This window comes from Corvus hawaiiensis, chromosome 3 (assembly GCF_020740725.1).
Source record: "Corvus hawaiiensis isolate bCorHaw1 chromosome 3, bCorHaw1.pri.cur, whole genome shotgun sequence".
In the NCBI taxonomy this organism is placed as follows: Eukaryota; Metazoa; Chordata; class Aves; order Passeriformes; family Corvidae; genus Corvus; species Corvus hawaiiensis.
Window position 1 is genome coordinate 97,204,010 of NC_063215.1, and position 20,972 is coordinate 97,224,981.

At 37.2% G+C, this 20,972-nt stretch overlaps 1 protein-coding gene across 3 annotated transcripts in view; it reads right to left on the reverse strand.

Annotated features, from left to right (window-relative positions):
* The window catches only part of USH2A (usherin), a 388,094-nt gene that overhangs the window by 144,495 nt on the left and 222,627 nt on the right, over positions 1 to 20,972 (reverse strand). For all 3 annotated transcript variants that reach the window (XM_048298182.1, XM_048298180.1, XM_048298181.1), the window contains exons 39-40: positions 4,236 to 4,386; positions 3,923 to 4,065 (exon numbers count right to left, since the gene is read on the reverse strand). In XM_048298182.1, the coding sequence (XP_048154139.1) occupies positions 3,923 to 4,065; positions 4,236 to 4,386 (294 nt within the window). The remainder of the gene's footprint in view (positions 1 to 3,922; positions 4,066 to 4,235; positions 4,387 to 20,972) is intronic.

Here is a 20,972-nt window from a genome sequence, read left to right on the forward strand (position 1 = left end):
AAAGCACAACTCCTGGCTCTGCACAGGACCATCACCAAGAGTCACACCATGTACCTGAAAGTGGTGTCCAAACACTTCCTGAGCTCTGTCAGGCTTGGTGCTCTGACCACTTCCCTGGGGAGCCTGTTCCAGTGCCCAAACATCCTTTGAGTGAAGAACTTTTTTCTAATACCCAACCTAAACCTCCCCTGACACAGGTTCCGGCCATTCCCTTGTGTCCTGTCACTGGTCGTCAAAGAGATCAGTGTCTACCCCTCTTCTTCCCTTTATGAGGATGTTTAGACTGTGATGAGATCTCCCTCCTCTGCTTAGGGCTTTTCATCCTGGAACCAAAGCAGTCCAGAGGGGCATAACTCAGATGATACATTGCAGGAGATCTCTTTTTGGTTTTTTTTTAATGGTTTTTTTATCTCCAGCAACTTCAATACATAATGATCTCCAGTGACTACTGTGTGCTTTTCACCTTACTTATTGTGAAGAAACACTGGCTGGCCTAAATCTTCATTATGTATAACAGAGATGGACTTTGCAGTCACTTACGCAAGAAATAAAAAATAAAAAATTGGGACTGCCTCCTAGGCAACTCTCAAAATCTTCTCTTCCTCCTAGTGCAAGCCAAACACTTTTAAAAGGCCTTTAGTAAGAGCTCTCCATACTGGCCAACAGAACTGAAATGTAGCCACTGCAGAGAACACGCTGGTGACTGAGATGTCCTGCTGTATGCAACTCACTGGGCTGCAGACAGGTTCTGGGGTGTTCAAAAGCTAAAGTAGAAATTTTGCTATCTTAAAATTTGTCCAAGTCATGGTAGATTTTCTCAAGCACTAGAAAAAGCACCTTTCTCATTTGGGAGATATCCCTCTGATCAAAAATTACACCGTGTGGATTGCTATCAGCCAGTATAACTTTCTAAGTCCTAAATCTACACCCTTAGAACCCAGCAGCTGTCACTGGGGCAGCTTCAGGTAACTGTAACCAATGTCTTTGCAACTCCCAGAGAGCTCAAAGGCTTGCCATATCTAAAGGGAAAACCTAACCTGTATCTCCTTTACTATACCTAGAGGATTTCATTTTATTTCTGAATGAAATTCTGCTCTCAGTTCAATGGTACATACTGACCTCTCAGTTCAGTGGTCATTACACTGATTTCAAGAGAGCTATCTTAAATTTACATTCAAGTTACTGAAAGCAAGCTCTAATCCAGAAACTTCAGCAATTGTTTCTATCAGTAGATATTCTGGCAGTAAATAGTCTGATGCTATACTTACCAAGATCACTGGAACAAATATCTTTTATTAATGTATGTTTAGCAGATTTAAAAGTATTCATAGTTATGTATATTATTGTTATCTGGCATGGGCAGGTTAGACTTTAAAAAATGCATGGAATCAGTTACTAGTGCCACAATCATGTAAATGAAAGTACTTAAAAATTCTTTACTGCATTTTTTTCCTTGCATTAAAAAATACCCCAAACCTACTAATCTGTATATTAAGACAATTCATTGTCAGATACAACAGATTTTTATGGCAGCATTTGCTAATTTTTCCTTAATAATTTCCAATATCCTCCTGTTTAACTAGGTATTTATGATAAATAAAATATAATATGCAGATATACTTTAAAATCATCAGCTTGTGTTACTGGAACTCTACTGACTTTAAAAGTGGATATGTTGATTTACAGGCATTGCTGTCAAGTATGTGTGCACACAGACACACACACACACACACACTTGTATTTTTTGCCTATGGACACTTTATACTTTGGTGAAACAAAAAAGACATATATTCACTGAATAAAATTCAATAAGAACATGTACACACACATCTATTTCAACAGAGTAAGAGATACGGGAAATTTCCACTGTTAAGTTGTACTTTAAAAAGTCAAAGTCTGTTGGTTAGCAGGGCCAGGAATTAAGTGTACTTCTGCAATAAACTGTCAGAATAGGCAGTTTCACAAGAAACATGTTGAGACCTTGACAAAAATACTGCTTAGACCCAATGACAATCATTCAGTCTTAAGCAATTGAGCTGAATATCCTTTCACAGATGGCAGCTCTCCACAATGACACCACTGAGTCCTCTGTCACCACTGAAAGTTGGGTGGGTTTTTTTTAAATGACAAGGGTTGTTGGATACTGGGGATACATCAGCACGTATTCTTCAGCAGTATTGATACAAATGGAGGAGGACATTTAAAGGAAAATAATTTTGCCCTTGGAGACATGGAGTTCCTAAGTGAACTATGGAAGTTTGTTTCAAGCTAAAGGAACAAGATGCTGTATCACAGCTGAAGAGGTGAGTTGTTTCTCAATCTCAAGCATTTTAATTGCATAAACACTGGCAGAAGCATTATACTTTAACTTTCTTGTTCTTAAGTTTCCTTTGGCAACATCTACCTTCCACACTAACTTAGGGCATATCTGCAGTAAGGTTTTGCAAAGGGTAGCAGTTCATGCTAATGCACACAGACCATCCAAGTTCTATGCAGCAGGTGGCCTACATCTGTGTTCAAGAAGACTGTACAGGAATGCATCACCTGTGTAGGTTTCCACCCTACCCCTAACTCCTCAAAAGAGAATTTTAAAATTGTACACCTACTACTTTGCACAAAAATAATTTTTATATTAGTAACAAGTGGTGCCTTTGAAAGATACTTCTGTCCTCCTTCTATGTGAAAACAAACACTGTGTGAACTATCAGACCAGGCCTAAATAATTACTGCAATTTGAACAAAATAGTCATAGGAGACTGGTTGCATTTTGACTATGAATGCAGACAAGTTCAATAATATTGTACCCACTTTTGTTAGCAAACAATATAATGAAAAAAAGTGAGTCTCAACAAGGATTTCTACAGGTAGATAACAGCTCTGGTGTCTCAAGATGAAGTTCAGAACTTATGGTTACTTAAAGGTAGTGTGTTCATAGAAGCATTAATACCTTTGGAGCTTAAATGAATTTATCAGATAAATTTCTGTTCTGAATCATTTGCTCAGCTTCAAAGAAAAAATGTTTTATAATCGTGGGAAAACACATCTTCAGCTCAATGTTTTCTCAACATAGACAGCCGTCCATTTAGAGAAGAGACTAAAATGAAGTTGCATCACCAGCACTGAATATTTGCTAAATCAATATTAAATATCCTGCTACCTTGCACAAGAAAGCTAACAGCTCAGTTTCTTAAAAAAACCCTGGAAATTGTGTGTTTTCTATTTGTATTATGAACAACAAGCTCAAATTTTGTCATATGTTTCTGCTTACATATTGAATCAGGTGCAAACTTCTGTCTTGTCAGCTAACTGGTTGTACCTGTACACTGACAGCTGTTTGCTAAATCAAGGGACTGTTGAACAAATTGTGGGGAGTGAGACTGCAGAACGTAGAACTATTAACAACAAAAGTGATGGGATTGACAGTGACAAACCCAATTTCATACCAGTAGGTCACCACTTTGAATTAAACAAAGATCACTGGGAATGAAAAGTTCTGTGGTAGCTTGAGTATTCTCAACACAGAGATAAGATAACTGTCATGTACTATTAACTTCAACTTATTTTCTCTGATATGACTGAAATCAGAATCAAGTCCCTGAATATAAAGGAACACTACTTATAAAGCTGTACTTACCAGTGTATCTTAAACAAACCATATATTTCTGGAGAGATATTATATACAGAAATAAGATACTGCTTCACAAAATATATATGTAAACATCCATATTTTTTAATCAATATGTAAGACAACAGATACTTGATCCTTCAGGAGTTTTTACTTCAAATTAATACTAGGGAAGGAAATGCATTACTGCTCTATAACAGAGAAAGCTAGATAACTTAAAGAAATTATGTACAATGGCAGCTGGACTGTTATTTATATTTTCTGCTAAAGGCAGTTAAGTAAGATCTGACTGCTTACTGTCCTCTGCTGTAGTCATTGAAGTCCAGTTGCTATAAGCATTGCCATAACCATTGGAAGCAACCACTCTCATCTCATACTCAGTGTAGGGCTGCAGGTCTCTGACTCTGTGTTGTAAGGAAGCAGTAGGGCTGGGAAGCAAACTGCAAAGAAAAACAGCACATGTTACTTCAGAACACAACCCAGCATGTCAAGAAAGACTAAAACATTACATCTTGTAACAAGACCAGCCGCCCTAAAGGTGAGCTGTATTCAAGGTAAGGGGACTTTTCCTCCTCAGCAGTGGATGGTGGTCTTGCTACGCTCTGCGTACTCCAAAATGTCACCAGCAGAACGCCTCCGCCGCATCTGGAGTCGGTAGCTGGGTGTGCCTGGGGCGTTGTTGCGAACTGGTGTAGACCAGACAACCTGAAGACTGGTTGGAGTGGCAGATGAAAGCCTTGGAGGCATCATGCCATCTGGAGCTGTTGAAAAACATGGATGAATTAGAGCAGAGAAAACCATGGAGAACATATGCCGTGTGGAAACAAAATGCTCCATATACTGGAAAAACTGCTCCTCAGGATCAACAGTAATGTTAACATGGTCCATTTAGTTTAACATTTTCACTACTGAACAATGCTGATTCTTAATTTTCTTCTTTCCAATACGTGAATATCATCTTGCTAAAAGCAAACCTCCAAACACCAAAAGTAATTCAGAAGCAACATATTTTCTACCACCTGTTCAAATATTATCTACTTCTCCCTGTGCCCAGCTCTGCCACCCTGAGAAGGTAAGGAAATGCTCACAGAAATGTTACCCAGCATGAGTAAAATTGATCAGACTTTTTATCATTCAAATACCTTCTCACCCTTATAAATGAATAATAATTTAAAAAGAAAACAGAAGAAATATTAAGTTAAGAACATCTTTAAGTAGAAATCAAAATAGATTCTCTAAAGTCTCAGTCTCTAGCCCACTGTTTTGTTAAGGAAATTAATTTTTATGAAGTCCAAGGAAGTGCAGATCAAAATGTGTCAGTAATGATACCACCAATGACCTTTAACTGCTGCAAATTTCACTGCATGCAGTAAAAAGGACTATGCCAATTTACACCTATGAGTTTATGGCTTTGTTTTTTCTTTATCAAGAAATCAATCTGTTGAAAAAACTTTCTGTATTTAAACACATCTGTAACTTTTATATATAACACATCTGTAGCCATTGCTCTGTAGCTCTTTTTCTAGAGTTAAAACACTGAAAAGTTACTCCCTTTGTCATTTAAACTCTTGTATAATAGTTTTGCTTTTCATGGTCCCGTAGTTACCATTTGCTTTTATCCTTTGGTCTTTACAACGGAAATTTTTCTTCATTGCTGTTATTTTCTTCTTGTCTCTATTGGAGAAAAACCAGCCTCACAGATCTCTAACTTAAAGTGTAGTTGTAAGCCTCAGGGCCTAAGCTGTAAGTTTTAAGATGAGCAAACAGTAATTTACAGTAAGCTTTATGATTTTCATTTACCACCTGTATATGAGGTGGTTACTAAGGGAAGAAACAGAATTTGTGATACACTCTCTGAGTCATTCTCTCCCTGAGACAGGTGAAAGGAGGCATCGACTCCGAAAAGAAAGACATCAGTCACATGTAATAGTTTTTATTTATACTGATATATACATTAACAGATACGTGAACTAGCATCTGATATTTTTATGCTGATTATACATCTGGCGAACTTCAACATTTTTCATCTCCAGATCCAAACTGTATTACAGGAAAAGGCACAAGACATGTCATGCTCCAACCTAAGAGACTTGCTCCCTTTACATTAATTTCAAGGTCTGCCAGTTCTCATCCAAAATTTTTACTAAAAGCTGGCTTCTGGAGTACTGGAGTTATTATCAGGTACTTTTGACAGTTGCCCCCAAGCCCTACAGCCCTCCTGGCTTTTTTCAGGACAAGATGAAATAGAACAGAACGTCCAGCTTCTCTCATTCCCTTCTGCTTCTCTCTGTCACTGCAAAAAAGAAAACATATAATATGGGGGCTTGAGCCAGCCTGACTGCGTTTGGATGTTCCTTCCTGCTGCTATCTACATCTAAGCAATAAGGCTCCAGTAAATCCCAGCTAAACCTGAAAATCGCCCTGTTTTCAAATCCAGAAAATCTCTGAGACTACCAAAGTTCATGGTCTGCAAATCCTGTGCCAACACCTTCAAGGCCACTCAAGAGCCTGTGAGCACCTCAATTCAGAAGGAAGAAGGCGGCTGGTTTAACTTAAACAGCCCAGTATCCCTCCAGCTGAGCCATGAAAAACAAACATTTGTACACCAAATGTCTCTGCACGTGAAGTTCTCTCTCACAGTAAAATGGAGAATATATTTATTTACCTTACATAACATTGTTCTGTTTAGCAGCAACATAAGCACTGTTGGATTTGTGCTGGAAGAGATTTGAAAACTTACAGATGTAAAGTACAGTACGCACAGATAATCACGCATTATTTTGGCATCCTTTATAAGGTGGTTCCTGAAGTTGTTTACAGACAGAGACAGCACAAGAAAGATGACGCAATTAACATAAAAACCTTTAGTTGAGGGTTTTTAAGAGGTTTTCTAAGCTGAGACCAAAAGGAAGAGTCAATATCCCCTCAAACCTAGACATTTTAAACTAAAATGTCTGCAGCTTAAAATGCACCAGTTTTTTATGTTCACACAGAAATTCTACACAGCAAAAAATGCTACATCTAAAAATGGATCTAATTAGCCGACCTAGTAATTAAGCCAGGAAGTCAAAGTTCATGTTATTGAGGAGACAGTATGAGGCAACTCACTGAGGAGGCAAAAGCGTTAAATTTATTTGCAGTTCTGTCAGGACACATCACTTCACCTTTGTCTTTCATTTCCCAATCTGTTAAATGGAGATAATAATACTTATCCTCCTTTGTAAAGCTCTCTGAGATCTACAAAGTAAAAGCTCTGATTAAGCTGTATGTATGTATAGAGGTGGTTATTATAGCGATACAGGAATGTTCATCAAAAAACAAAGATGTAGCTGTCTAAATGTCAATAACAATTCCACAGTGTGGATGTTATTTTAATGGTGCAGGTAATCTCAGCTAAATGTTCAAATCTCTTCTACCAACAAAAGCACAGCATAGAGAAGAGTAGAAAATTTGGACAAATCTCTACTGTGAAAGTCGAGTGACCTGTAGAACAAGCCAAGCCCACTACTTTCAAACCAACATTACAATATACAGCAATTGTATTTATCTGAAAGGCTTCCTATAGCCCACAGAGAATTTCATCAGTGATGTACGAGTGAGTGTTCTCCAAAGAAATGGGGCAGGGGGGCAGGAGGGTACAGCAAATAAATTGTCAAGTCTCTGCTGAGTCATAATGAGAAAGGTGCTCTATTAAACTAATCACGATTTGCTCATTAAAACCGCAGAGCACTTACCCCCCAAAATGGTAATTCTAATTTGCACACAAAACATCCTCTGACTATTTCAAGCATTCCTCATCACCAAGGTCTTCAGTGTAACATTTTCCCCAGCTTAACCCTTTTTATCCAGTCCATATTCCCGAGAGACTCCTTACTACCCAAGTTATAACTGGCAACAAGCAATAATTCTACTGTGAATTTCTCAACAGAAGAGCCATGTATCTATCAGCTTGATATATCGTCTTTAAGATGCAGTGTTGCTCAAAAATCTCCCCTCGAGCTTTAATATGACCCTCAGGGGGCAAGCACTCCACTTGCAACCTACTGAATCAACATCTAGCCCTGTAAATCCTCATTTAGCAGGGCAGAAAGTCATGCTTTGTATATCAAGAGACTACAAAGGCAGAATAAAATATTTAATCAGATGTCAATTCTAATCAAATAATTAATAAACAGTTCCACAAAACAATAAAAACTGAAGACTGCTTCAAGATGACAATGATATGTTGTATTCCAGATACTCAGGTACATGCCAATGGATCGAGAAAGATCTGATCCCACTTCAGCCAGTAATCTGCTAAGCAGCCCTTGAAAAGTGTTTCAACTTTTTGCCTCAATTTCTTCACCTCGAACAACATATGCAAAAATAGTCAGCTTTTAAGTATTTGTTTATTTTAGGAGCAAGCATTGTGTGAAATGATTGTGCTTAAATGCTTATTCCATGTTGAAAGCTTAATTTTTTCTGAGAGGTATTCATTATATTTATCATAAGGATTTATCTGAAATGTAAATTTTCTGAAAGTAGATGACTTTGAATACTACTATAAAAAGGTGAACTACTATTAGGACAATAAATGATTATTTAGTTATAAAAATGTCTGCACTATTAATCTTTCATAAGAAGAAGAAAAACCAGCAGACCTTGATTACAGATCTATAAAATTGGTGCAAACTCACACCAACTTTGAAGTGAAGTGTCACCTCTTTCAACAGAGATCAGATATACTGACCCCAATGTATCCATAATATCTCCAGATAGGCAGCTGGAAGAGTTTGGAGCTATGAATACCTAACTCTACAATTTGCCACATCTGCACATAAAAAACGTTTAGCATTTTTTTTCTTATCAAAATCTACTTCATACACATGGATGCAAATGATAACTGCAGGTATTTAACTACAGGGAAGGAGAAAAACAGGCTTTCCACCGTTTGTACCAAAACAGCAAGGAAAAATTCCAGTCCGACTGCCTTTAGATGAGTGTCTTGCTCTTGTCATGACTACTCTTCCTCTTTTCCAGGTTCAATTCACAGACCCCATTTCTTTATCTCATCGTAGTGCTTCTTTAGGTACTCCTGATTCATTTTCTATTTTAGGTGCCCATACTGAGATCATCTCATCATAGCACATTTTATGGCAATATGTTCTGCACATTGACGTTTGTTTCTCCTGATTTCTCAGGTATGCCTGTTATCTAGTGGTTTGCTCAGCCCAAATAATTCCAGTCATTGCACTCCCCATAATTCTCCACTTGGGCGTGTGCTTTAGTTTCATTTCAGAGAAAGAGAGGCCATGATGGTGGGCCATATGTCATCACTGGAACAGCATGCTAGTTACAAACCTTAATCTCTTGGCAAAGCAGAAGATTGCCTTTTTTGTTTCTTATCTTCATGGGTTCATAGACGTTTACTCTGGTTTGGTTTTTAACTCTTTCCCATTATTTTTCCTTCTCAGCGTATAGCGAATATAAGCAATTGTTCTTGATTATTTCATTTAATATATATGTGCAACCATATTGTTTTTCACACTCTCAATGACTAGAGAATGCACAGAATATTCTTGTATTTTCTTTCTGATTTTATAATTTCACTGCCAGAGGTTTTCAGTTACAGATACAGCTCCATCTAACAATACATATACCAAGAATGACACACCCTTATTCAACACACATCCTCGTGCTTTGGAACATACAATGTGAAAGGTTCATGGTGGCCCTCTTGCTTTCCCCTCTCTGGCACATTTATCTTGGCAAGAAAGAAAGCTGTGTTTTGGCAAAAAAGCAAATAGAGAGATATAAAGGAGTAGCTTAAAGCCTTCGTAAACTTAGAGTAAGTCCAAACTTGTTCATACCTCACATTGAAATTTTCTTTTCAGAAGTATAATATAAACAGCGTACAGAAATATCTTGTTCTCTTCATGATCTATCCTGTTTTATACCTCTGCTCTCTGCTGTAATAGTAATTTCATTTGAAAAGAAGCTTGTAAATCGATTCACTTTTAGCATTAAACTTTAAGGTTACTTGTACTTGTGTGGCACAATATAATTCAGAAAAATAAAAATAAGATGTTTGAAAAAAAATCTAAAATTTATCTTTATCTGGATTGAGTGTGTAAACTCTAACTTTGGATTTTTCTGTACTTTCACTATTTGCTATTCTAAGCTGCAGAGCATAATTTTAGTAGGGCCCTAAAAATCAACTTGGGCTTTACTCCATGACCTGCAGACCCAACGTGTAAGACAATTTTCTTTTTGAAATCCCAAAGCAGGTTTACTTATTCCTCATTAATATTGTTCTAGCAAAAAACAAAACAAAACAAAACAAAAAAAAAACCAAAAAACCCAAAAAAACCAAACTCCAAAACAATCAGACCTTCCCTTCCTTTTAATGAACTTTTCTTCACGTGCAACCTCAACACCTGCAACCTGGGTGTGGGTCTCAAGTGGAAATACGTCTAAGAGATGCTCCTTTCCTAAATGTTACATTTTACTGAGGTCAACACTATAAAAATGTCTTACAGATTTGTCACCTCACCTTTCCATAAGAAGTAACCTGCCTTTCTTTCTCATGTTAGGTGGAGGTTTGTCCATCTTACTCAGCAAGAACTTTACTAAACTCTAAAAGCTACAAAAGAATGCCAATAAGCAATTAGCGGAATGATTAATGATTTTAATACCTGTAGTAAGGACATTGGCTAGAATTTATAACTGCCCAGTAAAACTAATTATTCATCAGACTGTTTAAAAGGATTGCTAGCCAATAACTGCCATATACAAAATTAATTTTTTTTAAAATACTATGAAGAAAAACCGTAAGTAATGGCATTACAAGATAAGGCAGAAACTGCAATTAAACAAACAGCTCCTGCTAGTTAATTGTGACTGGCTACTGGGAAATGAAATATCTCTCTGAAATAGCTTTAAGAAACTATCAGATCTGTCTGTTTTAACTTAAGGGGACAGATGTGGCAAGAGCAGAGGGAACAAGATCCTGTCTATCTTCATGCAACAACTTCAGCTTCCTGCGTGAAGCAGCTTTAGAGATTAAATTCAGGAAGTTTTTTGGGATTGTGGGGGTTTTTTGTAGTAGTAGTCATAGTAGTAGCAGCAGTAGTAGTAGTAAATTACTTTTTTGTAGTTGGTTCTCTGAGGGTTTGGGTTCTTTTGTTTTTTTTTTTTAAATGAAAAAGGTGAAAGAATCTGACATCATCAAAATCTTACAGCTTTCTTTACAATTAATATCTGGCATCAGACAACTATAACCAGAGGCCAGCATGGTACCTCCTACACTGATAGAGACATCTCTGGTGAGAGTCTTTAGATTGCTGGGGAGGAAACTCCTGGCTAAACTAAAATTTCTGTCTTAATATTGTTGCCACAATTTCAGAGAACTGCAGGATGGCTTTTAAACTTATTGCTTCTAAACTTATTGCTTTTAAACTTGTTTGAAACTAAACAGTTCTTAGATAGCTCTGGAAATCCAGAGACTTCCCAAAAGCAACAAAAAGAATCAGATGTTATCACCCATGGTTGGGAAAAGCCCAGGGAAGAACGTTTAAACCTATGTAGCTAAAAGAACAATAAGGGAGAGACCTATAGCAACCTCCAACTTCGCAGAAGTTTTGCAAAGACAGAGAATGTTTCCCAGGACACACATTTCTGTGTGTCCTGGGAAACAGGACATACAGCAGTGGGATTAAACTTCTGCAAGAAAGCTTTCAAATCTCCATCAGACTAAACAAATGCTTATTGGAAATGAGATAACTTACAGTTTTGAGGAAAGAAGATGGCACGAGTTGATTTCCCAATTAAATCTTTTTCAGCCTAATAGTTCTCTGAAGGAGATTTTAACATCATAGAAGAAGAGAAAGTTAAAAGAAAAAGGAAAAGACACAGAAGCGGTGATGTTACAAGAAGCATATGCATCATTCTGAAGCATAATCTGTTAAAAAATAGTTTTTAATATTGATTTATTCTATGACTGAAGGAAAAAGGATAACAAAGGATACTCAAAACCAGAAAGCACCAAGTGGGCATGGCTTCTGCAAATGCTTACTAGCTATGCAGGGTTGTCAAGCATTGGAACAGACTGCCCAGGGAAGAGGTGGAGTGACCATCCCTGGAGGTATTTAAAAGGCTTGCAGATATGGTGCTTAGGGACACGGATTAGTGGTGGATCTGGTCATGTTAGGTTAATGGTTGTTCTTGGTGATCTTAAAGGTCTTTTCCAACCTAAATGATTCTGTAATTCTATATCTCCATCCAATGTGGCAAAGGAAACAAAGAAAACACAGCAGCCTCCACTGAATGCTAAAGAAAATGAAACACTGGAAAATATGTGAAAGTTCTCACTAAATAAGAAGTCTCATTACATAAGACATCTCTTCATACTGCACTCCTGCAGTATGGATGTGTTGGAGGACTGTTAAAGAACAGGCTACCCTGTTGGTAGAAAACTCCAGCTGATGTGCATTTTTACAGAAGCCTCAGTTTATATATCCCTGTATGTACAGACTGGAGAACAATGCAGGGGTGCAAATAAATTAGCTCCACAACAAAATTACCTGTAGTTACTTTTAATCCATAAATTTCTCCTCAGTACATAATGGATGGTGTGAAATACTACCATTTCTGATGGAAACTAAGCTTGAGAGTTCCCATAAATAGAAAATGGATCTGACAAGATGACAGATTAGTTGGTTTTAGGGAGCCACTATGCACAGTGGGTGGTGCAGTCTTATCACATCTTAAATATCCTACAGGTGTCTGTGAGATCCAGGTCACTGGACTACCTTTTGGCCACGAAACAACTGCAGCCAGAACAGAATTTCTCCCTCTCAAATACTTGCCTTTCTTGCAGAAAGAGGAGGAAAAGAGATTCCCTAGTATTCCTGCTCCTAGTAATCAAGGCAACACAGAGTTAGCTTTTGTTCACAGCTACTACTTAATTCTTTATGATATATATGGTAATCACAAAGAGACTTTGACTCATTGTCAAAATTAGTCAAAAACTCTAACTTTAAAGACTGGGAGTCTTATCTTTGCTTGCAAGAAATGTTGTTCACCTAAAGACAGTAGAAGTCATGCCGGTAGAATACAGAGTACATAATTCTTTGAAAACTGACTTCTTAAGGTGCCATCAAGTGTCTTGTAAAATTTTTCTCCCTGGAAGCTTGTTTCAGCAGCAACCATAATCTCACGCATGGAAGTTTAAAAAAGCCCAAATAACCTAAAAAAACCCCTAACAAACCATAAACTATTTTGCTCCAATCTTCACGCTATTAAAAAGCATATTATCTTTTCCTGTTCACCTGAGTTGGACATGGCTGAAAACAAAAATATCAAAGCAACAATATCTATTAAGTAGAAACTCTGGTTTGTGTGTCAACTTAACCTGCTTCTCAATTCACACTATGGCATTCAAAGCATATAGACTTCGATGTAGCCTATATTCTCAAGTTTTCATCTGCAAAGTACAATACATGTCAGATTCAGACAAAATACCAAAAATGACTGTATATTTTATTAAAAGCCTATTTTTATTCTGTCTCTCTTTTTAACAAAAGTCTAATTTAGTTGTTGTTCCCTTAGGTACGAGGTACACAGTTCATAATTCATTTGATATAAAATGTCAGTTTAGATTTTTGCTCTTCTTTGATAAATGAGAAAAAAACATGTACATTTCAATTTCCTTCTACGAGGTTTCACTAACAGAAGCCCCCCTTCCCACTGTGCTGCTCAAAGACCTTTGCATTAAATTAAACATCAAGATTCAGAAACTGTAGGGAATGATATTTCCAAGACATACAGTACAAATACATGAGAGTGGGAAAAAAGGTAATGATTTTTCCTACCAATAAAGTGATGTCTCCCAAAGAGCATCTTTGATCCCTGAATTAGTTCTCAGTTATAATTTAATATATCAAAACTGTCAGCAGCTTTCCTTACATTTAAGCATAAAGTGATATAGTCAGCTCCACAAAGAGCAAAATACAACAGTCAGGGGCTTTCTCCCCCCTACCCCCAACATGTGCTCGTGACTCTGAGGTCCATTAATATTAATGGAGAAAATCTGTGTACATCAAAGGAAACAGCAAAGAATTAATTTAATTGTATCTGTCATCATTACTAGTATGGAGTGTTTTTTCCTATATAACAGAATCCTGCCATTGATCAACATGAAGAACTCTCGGGGGTGTGATCTGCACAATGGAAAAGAGAAGAATCAAAAATTTAGTTCTGGAAAAAAACTGATATAATTAGGAAAAAGAACAACAAAACACTGTGTATTATTCTCATGTAACACATGAGGCCAAGGCTGACAAATCTGAACTACCACATTTACAAAGTAAACAAGAATTCTTATCACTCCTCCAAATGCCAACTGCAATGCTATGGCTGTCACTTCACGTTACAGTCCAGTCCAACAGCTGCAGTATCAATAAATGAAGCTGTATTAGAAAATAGCAGCAGGATCACATTCTGACGCCCACGCTGAGTATCTGCACTGATGAACAACAAACAACATACATCTACAGCCACGAACGCCTGGAACTCAGCACCTTCTCCTCTTGCCCTCTGTGCTGCTGCCATGCACACTGCCTCACCCCAGCCTGGAAAGTGTTGTCAGCCCCGGGTTACTACAGCACCTGCTCTCTTTTTCCCAGTAAATGAGACTTTCCCCTACACCCAATAACAGAGTTTCAACAGGACAGATGGGCAGTAGTCTTCATTCCCTGCTTAAGAGCCCAGCAACTGGGAGACAGCATGAATGATACAGATCTCTTTTTTTCAGCCAGTTTTAACAGAGATAAGATATGAAAGAATATAAAAGGTAGCATCTCCATTCCACCTAACTGTGGCAAAAATCCCTGATTGTTTTTATGGATTGGTCAACTGACAGAAATACAATCTAGGTGTTATATACTAAAGCAAAATACTTAATATTTAGGGTGAATAAAAAGCAATTCAGACAAGAATATTTCCATATAGAAATAATCAGCTCAAAATATACAGTTGACATCTCTGATGACTAGGGTAAAAGGATTGCAACCTTTTGTAGTCCAGCTATCCATACAGGAATGTTCATACAGCATTATTAAGTAGCTACTCATCAGTTAATGCCCTGTTCTAGACACTTTTAACAAATAAACCATTTATATGAATTATTTCTGGGCTTCATTTCCTTAGATAATAGTGAAGAACGCATAAATCCACTGGAATTGGTGGTAGTGTGTCTATATACAACAATGAATGATCTCTTCACAAGTATTTTTACTGAAAAGACCTTGACTACTGTTGTCTTGTTCAAAATCAGGTGGCCTAATTGATTAAAAGTCTTTGTAACACCATTGCACTTTATTCAAACCCAAACCAGACTAAATGTGTTTTGCCTTCTGTGCCACAAGACATTTCAGAGCATTTACCCCAAAATACACACACTATTCATCACAGGTTGAGGTAAACACCTTGGCAATACTTACTCTCTAAAATAGATTTTCTTCAATTTTTTGACAAAAGTGAAGAGCCAGAGCAAACTTCCTCTCCTTCATGCATTTTTAAAACATAGGGCTAAATCTTCAACACAAAAAATTTACAGCTAATTAATTCAGATTACAACCATCAGTTGAGTATTTTGGACAGCAGTATCAATTTCTTATGAATAACCCCCTCAAACAGGCTACTTAGTATGTAAGAGTACTTACAACTTCAATGTAAAGAAAAACAGAGAAAAGAGAAATTTTTTTTCTTTATATAATGCCATCTCTTCACTTATTCAACTTCTTTTCTTTGTATATGTATTATTAGAAATGTTTAGATAATCTAAAATTGGTCATCCTGAATGCACGCATTTTCTCTGTTCACAGAGAAAATGCTGCATAAACTATGGTGACACCTTTCACAGAGAGGCAATCCCCCAGCCTAAGCTAAGAGACAAGAAGAAAGGCTGACAAACTTTGTGACATGTATATTATACTTTTCAGCATGAGGAAGAATATAAAATTTTCTTTTACCTTCTGTTGCTAACACATGCCTCCCTTTATCTGTAAAAGGGGAATAGCATCCTCAGTCACCTGAGAAGCCTCCTGGAAATCTGAATTAGCAGATATATTCATAAAAATCATAAAAGTGAATAGGTCAGCATACAAACAGTAAGGATCAATATAATTCAATATTGGACATATCCCCCTGTAACATGAAATACATGAATTCCCTTTCTCATTTTACTCAGCTGAAATTAATCTAAGAGCATAGTATTTCTTTGTCAGAGGAATAAGCATGCTCTGCATAGAGATCCAAAGATTAAAAAAGACAGAAAGCAATCATGTATACATGAACATGCATATACTGATGTATCATATTCATTTTTTTGTGTGTGTGTGCACCTGCACATGCATGCAGACACAAAAATAACATTCAGAAAGAAAAGAACAATGAGGGAAAAGTTTCCAAATGCCAGGAATCAATCATTAAGGGCTATAGACTCTTACAGGTGCCTTTGTTGAAAGAAAGAGGGTAGCATACACCAACACTGTGTTAAAGGAACACCTGAGAAGTGGTGACTCTAATGAGTGATCCTCACTCAACTTCCATTTCCTCTCCCTTTCTGCCTTTATGGAGAAGCTTATTTCTCCTTAGGTACTCAGCCAACTAACCTAAAGATAACAACATAGATGGAACAGAACGAGGAGTGCTACACTAAGAAAAAGGAGGGAAAAGTCAAATCACTACCAGAATATGAAGGAAAAATACTTCATTTCTGCAAAGTGTTTTAAGAATTCAGATATAAAGTTTCATTTTTTTTAAATTCAATTTCAGATCTTTTTTCAAACTACAGAGAAGACTCCCAAAATGGAGTTACTAAGACTAATTTTTAACTGTAAATAGAACCAGCAAAAAAAAGTGAAAGCACTTTTATGGCCATGATGTTTAAGAAAGATCATCTCTGATTTTGTCCCAGCTAAAGAGAGGAAAAGAACAGTGATTTGGCTCCCTCTACATTTAAACCTCAGCAAGGTCTTAAAAAAACCCCTTAATTTTCCCCCCCATAAAGCTTTTTTTCCCCTAACGTGGAAATGTGACAAATATGCAACAGGGTGATAGCACTTTGCTGGAGGTGTAGAGATTTCATTGCAGGCAGAGGAACTTCAAAACTTCCTGAAAGGGCCCCCTCTGCAAAGGGGCTCAAACCTTCAAACCTTGCCACTTTACTGAAATGCTTTATGATCACCAGGCTAACTTCCATAATCTAGATGCTTCAAGTGCAGAAAATAGAGAATGACATTACATAAAACTCCCAACAAACCAATGAACAAACAAACAATTCACAGATATTTGTCTTTTCTCACAGTTAATGAAAATGAAATTTTATTCTGAAACCTACAGGGGCAGGAGTTGTCAAAAAAGAAAGTATAAAAACATGAGTTTTTTAGAAAAGCAGTGCAAATCATAGTAGCAAAGTAACAAAAATTTATCTGATTCCTAGCACTTACATATATCTGGAAAATGGTTCTAAAGACAAAGTTCATGGTGGGATTTTTCTACGCAGTCTTCTCTACGTTTTCACCAGGAATTTCAACAGCATTTTATTGCAGAATTCCTTCAACAGAACCTAACTGATCACATAAAGAATGCTGACTTTACTTATGGTACTGAAAACTCTAGCTCAGATTTGCTCAGAATGAATAGGAAAATCAAAAGTAAAAAAACCCCAAGCATGAATAAGCTTGAGATTATATAAAAATTCCACACTTCATCTAAATTGTGTCCTTTTTCGTGTACAATTGAAATTGGTCTGAAATAGGTTAATGTGATAGCAGGTAATAATTTAAAATAATGATCTACCTCGAAATTTCACAACAGCCCATTTCCCCCCTTTTTGTATATTCTTCTGTACTTCTGAAGTACAATTAAGCTGTAATATTTCAGCATGGAGTCTTCTCTAGCACACATTTCTTCTAAGAGGTCTTAAGTACAGTCTGGATCTCACGCTGGGCCTAAGGTTTTGGAAAGACCTGAGTGAGACCTCTTCAGTAAGGTTAATTACCAGCTTATAGATGAGCAACTAGCTGTTGCACAGTTTTCCCTGTCTCATCTGGCTCTCCCTAAGCAAGCAAACACATCCATGTTCTTCCAGGCAACTAAAATTGCTGGTTTTACCCTCTTGTCCCAGCTGTTTCATGCTGCTCTAGAAGAGAGAAGGCAACCAAAGAGCTGATAAATGCAGGTGCCCTGATTCTGAACCATGGAAAGAGCACAGCTAGAATTATGGGAGATCTGCCCAGCCCCAAAAGAGAAGGGCTCAAAGGCAAAGAGAAGGAGGCAATCAGAAGAAAAGGACATAGCTGGAGTGTCATTGCCTGCTGGCAAAACTCCCCAGTTTTATGAGTGGGGAATTACACTAAACTTCAATTTAAAGCACCTTTATGAGGTGTGGAGTTAGGCTGAGCCCCAGCTGGCTGCAATTTAGGAAAGTGAGCAGCAAAGAGGGCACCTCTGTGCCTCCCATTGCCAAAGCCTGAAGACAACAACTGTTCAGGAATGAGACTTACTTCTCTCATCACTTGCCATTCCAAAACACACACCCAAAATCAAGAATAGACACAGTACGAGCTCACTGAAAGGTGCGCTGAACAGCCTGGGAGAGGGGAATAAAGAAGAAAATAGCACTAATGAAAATGACAATCAGTTCAATACTGCAGAGATTAGAGAAGAATTACTCTTTCAGTAGAACAACTCCCAGTTTTCCACACAAGCAGTTTTGCAATCCTACCCTTATATCCGCATGATATCATCTTTCTGGACAAAAGGAACTGGAACAGACAATTTACACGGCTTGCTACTGACACTGTAATTAGCCAGGTCATTGATGAGAGATGCACGAAAGCTCTTTCCCTCTCCCTACTCTATCCTGGTATCTCCTTAAACTACCTCTACAAAGGATATGATCATAATTTTTCACAAAGAACTTTCTGTTAACACAAATGATATAGCAAAAAAGAATCCTCTTGGATTCTTTCTCTTGGATTTTTCTCTAAAGAGAGATGGGAGAGAGAGGAAATGGAGAAGAGGGGGAAGGAAAAGAGAGAGAAAAAAGAGATGTCTTAAATACCTTAAATTTGAAGCAAAGGACATTCCTTCAAAACAAATTTTATGGTGTGACTCAGTGTGATACTGGAAAAATGGGAAAACAAATCTGTCTCACAGGGAAAATTCTAGCATATTCAAGTTTGATCTTTCTTCCTAAATTATTCTGACTTAGCATCAGTTTGCTTTGTTCATTGAATATTCATTCTTCTTAAGGAGGCCTGCTGGCTTCAGTGATCAACTTGCATGAGCAAATGCTTTCAGATGTGAATATAAGTTGTATGATGTGGTTCCTACTTGTTTGCATAATTAGATCAGAGGTCCTATGATGATGCTCAATATCCGAATTGATATTGATATAATCCAGTCTCCGAGGTGTTGCAACTTAAACTAACAGTGGCTGAAATCCTCTGGTTGCAGGGCACCATCTCCTGCAGATCTTGAGCAAACATCAACAGCTACAGGTATGTAGGCTCAAGTTTTGCTGCTGAGAAGAAGCCTGGGCAGAGGCATGCAGTATTCCACACAGAAACAGGGGCTTAAGGGTCTAAGGCAAAATCTTACATCTTTCCCTGCTAGACAGTCCTATGTTGTGCAAATCACGGACAGAGCACATAATCGAACAACATACTTAATAAATCATGGCAGAGTTTAAAGAGGCACTTCACTACTTAGGCAACTTTTTTTCAGAGTATCTTTCATGTTTTACACAGGAAGTAGGTATCAATTCTTTGAGGCTCTCTTCTGTGTATAAATCTGCACCAAGTTAATGGTTTGTAATCCCCAGTATAAGAATACACAGAGAGGTAACTCTGCAATGTGATACAGAATTAGCATCCACAACAGTCTTCAGACCTCTTGTCATGACTGGAAATCCAGTTCTTTTTCCTGCTTTTTAAGTGATGATTGAGCCTCCACCTTCCTGCTTCCCATCAGAGCAGAAGCCTGTCCTTCTTTTAGCACCTATTTTTTCAAGATAATCCATCTTCTTCCCATTCCCTTCCATACTCAAGTTTTGGTGGCCATAGGAAGGGAATAAATGGATTTAACTAGAGTATAAGCTATTATCAGCAGTGATTGCAAATTTCCTTTCTGCTATCTTACCATCCCTTATTACAAAGCAATTCTAAAATAATGGGGTCTTCTGTGTGCCACTACATCAGAAACAGCACACATTGAGGAGAAAAATGTATAACCAAGAACTCTGTGCAAAAGATTGTCTCCCAGAATTTTGCGGTTTTATATCCTCTGTATCATTTCAATTCATTTATCTAGTTAATTTAATCCTAAAACAATTTGTTTTCCCGATCTTTTACTGGTGGGCATCCTCAAATTAATATGAAGCACTGGATAGTATATTATTTTTTACAGCTTCTATCAAAGCAGTTTAGGACAAGATAAATAGAACAAATTTATTCTTTTTGGAAAAAATATAAAACTCAAAAAAATTTACTTCTACCTCTGCAGTATGAAATTTGTCACTAATCATTTTAAACTATGCCCTTTTATGCTTCTTCCATCTCTTTTAGCTTTCTATGGAGTTCTTTGATGTAACAAAGACAGTTTCAGACAAGATTTCAGTTCATCTGGAAAAAAAAATGCTTTAAGTCTTGAGGCAAAAAGCAGTGTATTTAAAATTTATATACTCCATAATGCCTTTGTTCTGAACTTGAACATCCTGAAAAACTTCTCCGCTTTCCTTTGCTTTCCGACTCTGAAGATCATTTGTTCTCATGGTTTCAGCTTCTTATTATGCAACAGTGACTTTAACTGGTGGTTCCAGCATTTAAGTACATGCACAGTCATGGCTGACCCTTTCTGATCAATTGCCAATCCATACAGGTTTGACTGATAAAAGAGCCAATTAGATTTAAGCAAATTAAGGGACATCACCAATGTCAACCACTTATTAAACTGAATGCTGAATTCCATGCATACCAAACACTAATGCACCAAGTCCCATTAAGAGTTGAAATCCTAACCCCATTAGTAACTCCAGACCACTACAGGGTAAGGGTCAAAAGAAAGTTTCATATTTATGGATTAACATTTGGATTCAGTTTTTATTTTTTTAAGCTTTCCAAGAACTCTTGAACCTGCACTTCAATTTTAGTCAAGAGCTTAGATAAAATAAATTCCTTATTTCTAAGATAGTTTTTTTTAAGCGTTGACTTGAAGCATGGCAAATCAGCTTCATAAGAAATTAAGATATATTCAATCAAGTAACACCAAGGATTTGGTGTTCTCTATATTGTGTGCAGTG